Below are 11,086 nucleotides of genomic sequence, written 5' to 3' on the forward strand. Positions count from 1 at the left end.
AGCGCTACAATCACTTCAACTGGAATATTATCTAGCCCTGCGGCTTTTCCTTGTTTCGTTTTCCTAATGGCAGCTTGTACTTTTGCTTTCAGTATTGGTGGTCCATTTATTTCATTCTTTATTGCCGGTTTTTCTCCTCTGTTATCTTTCATAAGTTCCTCCATGTAATCTGACCATCTGTTTTAGACATCCCCGTTGCCCATTATTATATCTCCTCCTTTTGATCTTATGCATCCTGTATTTGAGCATCCTTTTATCCCACTTACTTCTTTGATTTTGGAATGCATGTATTTTCTGTTTTTGTTTTGGTTCTTTTCTATTTGTTTATACTGATAATTTATTCATGTTTCTTTTGCTTCGTTGCATTTTTTCTTTATTTCCCTGTTTAAGATGTTGTACTTTTCAACATTAGATGTTGCCTTTCTTCTCTCTTCCATTTGTTTTAATATGTCCTGAGTCATCCATCTTTTATTGGCTTTTTTTAGCTTTCGGGGGAATGTTTTCTTCCCCAACTTCCATTATTGAGTCTTTCATTTTGCCTCATAGTTCTTCCGATTTAGTAATGTTTTCCAAAGCTTGAAATATATTGCTTACATTTATGGAGAAACGTTCTTTCAGTTCTTGGTTAGCCTTTAAAAGGCCTACGTCAAATTTTGGTTGATACTTTGACTTTTTAAGTTTCTTCAGTCTTATCTGTATTTTACACGAGACTGGTACATGGTCACTATCACAGTCTGCTCTAGCCAGTGATTTAGATGATTTAATTGTATTTCTAAAACATTTCTGAATAAGTATGAAGTCTATTTGATTTCTACTTCTATCGCCAGGACTCTTCCAAGTGTATCGTCTTCTTGGGTGATTTTCATACCAGGTGTTGGATATAAAATTATTTTTTCTGCACTATTCTACCAGTCATTCCCCGCATTCATTCTCTTTACCCAATCCCCAATGGCCCAACTATATCATCTATACGTGTACTTCCTACTTTGGCATGAAAGTCTCCCATGACTACCTTTACATCTTGTGATTTTAACTGTTTCATTGCCTTATCAAGGTCTTCATAAAAAAGTCTCAATTTCCTCCTTGTCGTGCTTTGATGTTGGTGCATATATTAGGATGGCATTTATGTCAAAAGGTTTTCCCTCTAATTTAGCCACGATGACTCTATCTGAGTCTCTCGAAGCCAAAATCCTTGTCCACGCTGTGAGAGATGGAAACAGGACAAAGTAGGGGATGGGATATCTGGGTTTGAGTGAAGTACGGTGTGACTTTATGTCACTGAGGTGTTACGCTAGCCGTGAAGGCCGACCCGGGTCACCCTGAAACGTTTTTGGCAAACGGGGCTCTGGTGAAACTGCGCTGGCTTAGCAGGCCAGCAGCGGATATTAATATTGCTCAAGAAAATAAAAAGAGACGCAAACGGACTGATCAAAACGGAAAACGACCTAGCGAGGAAAACTGACAACGAACAAGAAAAAAAGAAAAATTGGGACCTGGAGCATTTGCAGCTTGACAAACAAAGAACCTGAGATAGTGGAGTTCATGACACAGAACAAGATCTCCATCATGGGCATTACAGACATCAGGAAAAAAGGGACAGGTACAAAAGAGATCCACTCCAACGTTGTCCTCATTTGGAGCGGGGTAAGAAAAGAGCAAAGAGCTGAACACGGTGTGGGTTTCATCATACACCCAGACAACGCAAAGGAAATATTGAATACAGATTTCATTTCTGAAAGACTCATCAAAATCAGCATTAGAGAGGGCAAAAAGACCACAAGCTACATTCAGGTGTATGCACCGTGTAACGACTCCTACTCAGACGAAGAAAAGGACTCTTTCTTCGAACAACTCTCGGACTTAATTAGCAGCATCCCAGACGAGGAAGATCTTTATGTAGTGGGAGACTTCAACGGAAGAGTCGGAGAGAGAAAAACACCGTGGACAAAATACCTGGGTCCACACAGTGACAACAGAACACCAAGCAACCATGTGTTGGAACTGTGTGGAGAGCACGACTTATTCATCACCAACACCTTCCAGCACAGAGCCTCTCAGATGTACACGTGGTACAGATGGAACAACATCAAGGTCTCATCTCAGATCGACTTCATATTAGCGAGATCTCGAATGCAGATCACAATCACAGACTCAAGAGCCATCCCCAATGCAGGCCTGGACACCGACCACAGGCCAATCGCCACAACGTTGACCACCAAGAAAGAAAGAAAACCAAAAAAAAGACAGCAAGAGAGACCTAACATGCATAAACTATGAGATGATCAGGTGCAGACTCAGATCAGATGCACCCTAAATGAAAAGCTAGGCTCTATCAACTCTACAATACTAACTGCAGAGGAAGCTTGGGATACCTTCAAAACAACTCTCCTGGACACTAAGAAAGAAGTCTGTAGTACCAAGAAGGCCAGAGGAAAACACAGAAAAGCAACAGCCTGGTGGAACCAAGAAGTTCAGGATGCTATCAGGGGAAAAGGATACTGTATAATGTATAGGTCTTGTCTAAAAACGAAGAGGACTACATTAAATATAGACTTGCAAGAAGACGTAATAACATCAAAAGAAAAGTCATGGACACCGTATTGCGAAAAGCTAAGTGAAACCTGCAAGACCTCATCAAGAAAGTTCTACAAGAAGGTGAAGAGAATGAGAGTGAGAGACGAACCCTATGTACCCGCCACTATCGCCAACGATACTAATGGAGAAGCTCTACATGAAGAGAAGGAAATAATAAAGAGATGGAAAGAATATGTTCAAGAACTACTAAAACTATCAGGAGTACAGGCACAAAACACACAGCATCGCCAACTACCCAGAACATTCAGAACCTACCATCCTGGAGAGTGAAGTGATAGAAGCACTGAAGACTAGTCCAAAGAACAAGGCAGCTGGAGACGACGGCATCACAAACGAAGCCATCCTTTCATGCGGTGAAACCGGAATACATTGGCTTACAATCATCTTCCAGAAAGCCTGGAAAGAAAGAAAAGTACCAGCAGACTGGCAAAATGCGATAGTGGTGCCTATATGGAAGAAAAAAGTCAGCAAGAAAGACTGCAACACCTACAGAGGCATACGTCTTCGCAGCCAAGCGGGGAAAATGTATGCAAAGATCCTAGACCGACGCACTCGCGCAAAAGCCGAACATCTTCTCAGTGACACCCAGTTTGGTTTTAGAAAAGGAGGAGGATGCACTGATGCAATCTTTGCACTCCGACAACTGTGTGAGAGGGCTTTGGAATACGACCAAGATCTACATCTTGTATTTGTGGATCAAGAAAAAGCCTTCGATCGAGTAAATAGAAACAAGCTATGGAAGATCCTGGAGCAGTATGACATCAAGGGACAACTGCTAGACTGCACCAGCAGCACAGTCCGCACTACTAATGGGACATCAGACTGGTTTCCAGTAACATCCGGAGTCAGACAGGGCTGCAATATCTCCCCTCTGCTCTTCGTGATCTACATGGACCAGATTACAAAGGAGACCAATCCAGATCGAGAGGCACTAAACGAACTCATGCTTGCAGACGACCAGGCAATGATGAACAACAAGACCCAGCTACAAGAGCATTTGAACCAACTAAATGCGAGCTGCGAGAAATATGACATGAAGATCAATATTAGCAAAACCGAAGTCATGACAATTAGCCGGAGACCAGACAAAGTGGATATCGACATCAATGGATCCCATGGATATCGACATCAATGGATCCCAACTAAAACAAAGCAGAGAATTCAAATAGTTGGGCAGTATTTTTTTTCTCAGAAAATGGAAAAATTTGAACGAGAAATAGAGATTAGATGCCAGAAAGCAGCTATCAACTCGGCCCTCTCCTGAAACATCCCAATATCAACATGAGCACCAAGGCCAAGCTCATCAAAGCCATTTTCCGTCCAACACACACATATCAGTGCCAGACATGGTCCCTGACAAAAGCCCTAGAGAGGAAACTGGTCACATGCGAGATGAAATGTTTAAGAAGAGCGGTCAACAAAACAAGAAGAGACAAAATAAAAAATGAATTCATAAGGGACACCGTAGGAGCAACACCAGTCCTACCACACATTGAAAAACAAAAGGTCAAGTGGTTCGGACACCTCACGTGGATGCCCTCAAACTATCCAGCTCTGAGAGCATACAACATTAAATATTCTGGATGGAGAGCCAGAGGAAGACCAAGACGACAATGGAGTGAATCCGTGGCAGACACCCTCAGAGCTCACGTGATGTCCCTCCTACAGGTCACTCGCCTTGCTGCAGACAGACGCCTGTGTCTCCCCCGCGACACCCACTGGTACAAGCGGAAGAAAAAAGTAAAAGTAAAAGTAAGTAAGACTCTATCTGACACTCCCCAAAAATCTTTGATGCTCTTTGCTGTTCCTTCGTCAAATAAAATTCCGACTCCTCTTTCATGGGTTTTTCCTCTTGAGTATACAATTGTTTTGCATCCTCTTTTAATCAAGCCTGCCCCCCTCCCATCAAACTTCTGAAAGGCCTAACATATTTAGCTTCATCCTGTCCATTTCCTTCCCTATATTATCTAATTTGCCTTTCTGGTACATTGTTCTCACATTCCATGTGGCTATGTTAAGTTGCTTATTTTTGCAGCTAGTAGCTGGATGACGATCGGGCGCCACCTGCTGCCCTTGGAGGTCCCTACCGAGCGGGGAGTTCAGAGCTGGATCATGAACCCCCTTAACGCTGTTATCTTATGAATGAATGTACTTTTCCATGACTAGTCTTGGGATATTGCAGCAGTGGTTTCCCGTTGCCTATTGCTGGTTTGTGTACAGTTTTCTCTGCTAACCTTTGTCGTACACTGACAACCCACAAGGCAATGGGGGCTTTGGTAGGATTATGGCGCCTCCCGTCGCCAAGATGGTCCCTTCTATAAGTGTGTGAGGTATTTATTGAAGCACCTGTGCCACCAGGATTCTCCTCTACTCTCCACGACAATCTCCCATTTGGTTCGTTAACAGGTAACCTCGATATCTGGAGGCCTTTCCCCTATCCACCACTCGGGGACGCGCTAGGTTGGGTATGAGGACCCAACACTAAATCTTAGTACTTATATATATATATATATATATATATATATATATATATATATATATATATATATATATATATATATATATATATATATATATATGTAGTCGCGCCCATTTCACAAGATTAATTAAAACAACAATCAAGCATGATATATTTGGCGAATGATAAGGAAAACAAACAATTAAAAAAATATTAACTATTACAAAAACTCTGAGCAAATACTGGTACCCAGCCTGTTCTCTACTGTCACGAACTATAAATGTTTACTCATAAGATTAAATTAGCCTAGGCTTCTTGATCTCTTGATGATGATGTTGGTGATGATGATGATGATGATGATGATGATGATGATCATCATCATCATCATCATCATCATCATCATCATCATCATCATCATCATCATCATCATAATAACAGTAATAATAATAATAATAATAATAATAATAATAATAATAATAATAATAATAATAATACTCTTGCTTCCACATATAACGAGTCCTGAAATAACGAGAAGTCTGTTATAAAGACACTTCTAAAACCACGTTTTTTTCCTTTCTTTATCTTTGTAAATAAAATACTGCTATAGCGCAATCAGACAAACATGCGGATCGGTTACAGCGCAATATTGCTGCTGCTGTGCAAAGCGCATAGGTCATTTATTCATATATGTAAAACCTCGCCAGTTCAGAAACTTGTTGGTGATCTTGCGAAACAAAGAATGGGAGAGCCCAGATGTGCCAACAATGAAGGCCGGAGCGAATGAGCGGGGAGGATGCGGTACGCACAGACAAGTAGAACCCATAGCGTGATAGGCCAGCCTAGTCTAGATTATCTAGGCCTACCATGCCTCTCACTTCTCCGATGCGGAGTCACAACGCTGTGATGGATGAAGCGAATGTGTGACGTGCGCAAGGAGACGGAACTCACTACAGGGTGTGGTGGTGTGTGTGTGTGTGGGGGGGGGGGGGGCAACACAACGAGTGAGTTAGTCAATAGAACTTTCTTTCTGATCTCCAATGCTGAACTGTAAACATTGGTAACTCTAGAGAAAGAAACCTTATTCAATTTTTGATCAAGTAAGACCTAGAGATCATGTTGAAACAAATCATCACCAAGGAAGATTTCAAAAAGAAACAAACAGAAAACCAGACTCATAGATTAGGCATACTGTACTATTTCCCTTGAATTTATTAGGCATACTGTACTATTTCCCTTGAATTTATTACTGGATCACTTATAAAGAGAATCCCGCTATAATGCAGGATTCGACTGTTAATAATAATAATAATAATAATAATAATAATAATAATAATAATAATAATAATAATAATAATAATAATAATAATAATAATAATAATAATAATAATAATAATGAGAGAAGTATAGTAGTCGTAGTAATAATTTAAATAATAATAACAATAATAATAGTAATAATAATGTAATAATAATAATAATGATAATGATTTTACTAATTGATTACATAAAGCAACCATACATTAATGTAAATTTTGATAATAAGATGTATGTACACAGTTTGAAACATTTTATATAAGCATATCACAAAGAAATCAATATGCATGGGCCATTATACGGGGTATGGATTCACTACTTTGTACGAAAGCACATAAAATGTCCCCTTCGACATTTAGATCATTAAGGAGGCCTAGGGATTAGGCTACTGGTCTCGTAATCGTGAGGTTGCGTGTTCGGAGATTCGAGCCGCGGGCCCGACGTTGTGTCCAAGTAAAGCACTTTACACGAATCCCCCCCCCCCTCCCCCTTCACCCAGGTGGGAATGGGTACCCAGCTATACACTGTAAAAGATCTTGTCAGTTTGTTAGTGTTTGAGCGCTTAACCAGCTGCTTGCTCTGCATGCTTCCGGGGAAGCTGATCGAATGTTTCTTGAGTGTTCTATGGTCTGCTGCGGTAATAATATAGTGTAAAGCGCATAGAGCTTGCTTTCGAGTGGGGACATGCGCTATACAAATGCTATTTATTATTATTATTTAGATCATTAAGGAGGTGAACTTCGAGCTGAGAGGGATACGACATCCCATCAGAAAGAAAGACTCAGCTACCCTACAAAAATTCTCCCTACTCGAAAATCAAACTAAGTGTCTCCTGCGTGAGAGTGCGAAGTGCCAAACCGCTACACCACAGACGCTGGTGAAAATATAACATACACACGAGTACGGCACAGTTTATTTACAAGACCAAAATAATAACATGGCATCTCTAATCGTGTCGTTAAGCCATCGCTTGATGAAATAAAGAAACAACCATCATGGACATGTCGATCGTTACCTTAGAAATTACAAAGTTTTATCAGACATTTTTGGCTTTTTTCAGTTACTAAAACCATTAGTAAGGTCTGAAACCAAAATAATATTCTATCTGCTCTATCAAAATCGTAAGATTATTCGGAGTCCTGATCAGGATTCAAGAAAGCTTGGCATATTGTGAAACTGAAAAAATTTTACCTCAAATTTCTCAAAACCAAGTAGATCGACTGAGCAGATAGATTTTTGTAATTCTAGGGTAGCGACTTGTGTCATGATCCAAGACTATGCACTCTGGCGTACTTCCGGTACATCATGGCGTGCACCATTTGAATTCATTTGGAACCAAATGAAGGGCACACTTTACTAAAATACTGAGACTTGTGTCTTGCCTTTCATTTGGACGCCCATGCTGCATAACAGCAACAAAACAACAACACATTTTTAATTTTTGGGTTTTTTAATGGAGAGAGAGAGAGAGAGAGAGAGAGAGAGAGAGAGAGAGAGAGAGAGAGAGAGAGAGAGAGAGAAAGCAATAATAGTGGCGGTCATGACAGTGCCTGGTCTGAGATATGTATAATTGGTCTATGGAAAACACAAACAAGAGTACAGTGTACGATAAAAATAATCATAAAAGCTAGAAAACAACAAACTAGCGAACAAGACACAAACATGGTGTGCTAAAACTGCGTACAAGCCATACGTTGTATGTCTGTTGTCTCCTCTCTAGCCAGGGTAGGGTGTTTAATAATATGTCTACAAAGTCACCAAATAGAAGCGGCCCCATTATATGATTGAAAGCGTGTTATTATTTGCTGCTGGGCTGGGAATTGTAAGGTGAAAGATAAATAAAAATTTGACAGAACCATTAAGAAAGCCAGCAAGATCTGTGGGTAGGATTTTACTTGAATTGATGAAATGTATAAAATCACAAGTATAGAAAAAGATAAAAAGTATTATACACGACCCATCACACCCCCTTTCTACGCAAATTGTAAGATCACGCAGGGGCAAATATGTACCTCCAAAAACAAAGAAAGACAGATGTAAAAGAAGTTTTTTACCATCTAGCATAAGGCTATTGTTAGAATGAGCATAGATGTGTGTTGCTCTTTAGAGTATGTATCTATATAACTTCAAAGGTCTTGTACTGGCCTGGGTGATAAAAAAAAACCTGTATATATTTTTTTGTTAATATTTTCCTCCACACAAAAGTATTGCGTTTCAAATTTGTACACAACATTTGGAAGTCGAAAGAAATTTGTCTGATATTCATTTTAGATAAATCCACAGAATAGTTTTGCTCTACATAGCGCGTAAAAAACAACCCATTTTCAGCGATGTCCCCCTGTTTGTAGCATGACGCACTAGTTTGCATTAGGCCTACCACTAAAAAAAACCAACGATTGCCTCATATTGCAAACGTACAGTAGCGTAACAGGCCAACAGAAATTTGCAGATAGTTTTTCTCCAGTTTCCTTTGCCTGCTGAGACATGGTTAAGATTAGTAAAGAGCAGAGAGCTATTTGTACTGAACATTTCCTCACCACCAACTCATTTCGTAAGTTTCAACAAGGTACGGAAATACCGTTAAAGTGCACTGAAGGCCTTCTTTGATATCAAGGGCGAAAATGGGCCATCAGTGAGGACCTGTAGAGAATCAGAACTAGATATTCCCTGACAAAATGACCACTTCAGGAGCAACACACGCCGTTCGCACTCCTTTAAACGTCACCAGGATGCAGAATTCAGTAGATGAGCCTCATGAAACGTTTGTCCGTTGACGATGTCTGCAGCAATGACTTTCCTACATCTCAACGGTTCGCATTATCAAGGCAGATCTTCATCTACTACTGTACCATTTTCCCGTTCGCGAAGCTATCAGGGGATAGCAATGTGTTCATGATTCCTCGATCGTCTTGAAAAGCGTTAACATTTTCTTTATGACATTTTGTTCCTTGGCAAAGCCCATGTCACCTTTCCAGTTATACCTACTCCACAAATGCTGTCTATTAGGGCAACCTCACACCCCTATTGTCTGTAGAAAGAGCTCCATACTGTAAAGTGTACAGTGAGTGTAGCTTTGAATGCTCATGGTTGAATGGATCCTTGTGTTTGGCCGCCACTGAACATTGCGAACGACACAACAAAATGTGTCGAGTACAAAGGAGGACTTATAAACCAGTGGTTCTCGGAATTCCAGAATTAAGTGTGTGTGTGTGGGGGGGGGGGGGGGGGGGTTAAACGTGGTAGTAGAAAAGAAATATGTTTAAACCCTAAAGGGATGGAGATTAGATTTTAAAAAGAAAAGGAAAGGAAAAAAAACCCATTTATTTTATTGACTTTCCTTACAAGATCGATCTTTCAAGTTAGTGCATTTTGCATTTATGTGTGGTTTTTATAAAAAGTCATTTCCGTTTTCGAAAATAAGTTTCTTCTTTGTGAACGTTATGTCAAACAAATTACTTTTGAATGAATTATATTTGTTCCAAATTACAACATTCAAGTCCAAATTTTGTTCGAGATATTTAGAAAAAAAGTTGTACAGTTTTTAGTTGCTTCTTTTTTTGGGGGGGGGGGAGATCCCCCTGTAATTAAATTCCTGTATGTGGCTGAATGATACATCTGATGTGAACGTACATTTTGTCAACTTTAGTTCTCTTTTCGTTTTGAATTTTAAAGAGAGTAATTATATATAACTATTTTTTTATGTATACCTGCCTGTGTTTTTACGGTCCTGTACAGCCAAGAAATATTTCCCTCTGGGGTTATAAAGTATTATCTTGTTTTATCTTGTCTTATCAAATGTGATTTTTTTTCTCGTTATTTGCTTTTCGTTTTTGTTTTTTTAAAATATCTTTATAAATTTTGATAGGGTCTGTGGCACACAAAGAGTTCCAAATTTTGGTCTCTCTTTGCAAGGAGAGTGGAAAATAGGTGGGACCCCCCCCCCCCCCCCTTGGGTCAGATTGGAGGTGAGGTGGGGTGGAGAGCTAAAATAATTTATGCAATAAAAGCTCGGGAAAATATTAACACTAATAAACCAAAATAGACTAATCAAACACAAACAAATAGACCAAATCATTGTTTTTCAGATTATTATTCTCTTTTGATCAATTTTGATGCTGAAGTATCATTGTACCTACCCACTCACATTTTCATAGTCAATGATTATCCGATAAGCAATAAAAAAGAATTTGAAAATGATGAAAAGCATACAATCAAATCAGCTTTAACGACCAGATAAGACAGTCACCTGTACGAACCGCCATTTTTCTTTTATTCACATTATAATGACACTGCATAGGGGGCTCCCGTGGTATGGTGATCTACTCTCATGAAATGGGTCTGGAGTTTGAAACCTAACAGCTACGCAATTATTTTCTTCTCTAAAATATATTCCCCTTTTACCTCTTTTTTTGTCATCATCATCATCTTCAATGCCTTTCACCCCTGGCTGGTTATAGGCCACATACAAGCTCCTTCCATTTATCGTTGTCCTTGGCAATGCTTCCAAGCTCGTTCCATGTGAGGTTCATATCTCTCATGTCCCTTTCCACACATGTCCTCTACGTTTCCCTACTCCTGTCTCGTGCTCCTTGTGGGTTCCACTGAAGCGACTGTCTTGTGATGTTTCCGCTGGGCGTTCTGAGGGTATATATCCGATCGATCGCCACTTTGTCCTATTTCTACTTCTGTGTCCTTTTGTCCTGTCCTTTCCCACTGCTCTTC

At 39.8% G+C, this 11,086-nt stretch overlaps 1 protein-coding gene across 1 annotated transcript; it reads left to right on the plus strand.

Annotated features, from left to right (window-relative positions):
• The first annotated feature begins 1,542 nt into the window (after nucleotides 1-1,542).
• On the plus strand, nucleotides 1,543-2,277 carry LOC101848366 (craniofacial development protein 2-like). Its single transcript, XM_005102137.1, has one exon. The coding sequence runs from the start codon at nucleotides 1,543-1,545 to the stop codon at nucleotides 2,275-2,277; it is 735 nt and encodes a 244-aa protein (XP_005102194.1).
• Nucleotides 2,278-11,086: the final 8,809 nt, after the last annotated feature.

Source organism: Aplysia californica, unplaced genomic scaffold, assembly GCF_000002075.1.
Source record: "Aplysia californica isolate F4 #8 unplaced genomic scaffold, AplCal3.0 scaffold00314, whole genome shotgun sequence".
In the NCBI taxonomy this organism is placed as follows: domain Eukaryota; kingdom Metazoa; phylum Mollusca; class Gastropoda; order Aplysiida; family Aplysiidae; genus Aplysia; species Aplysia californica.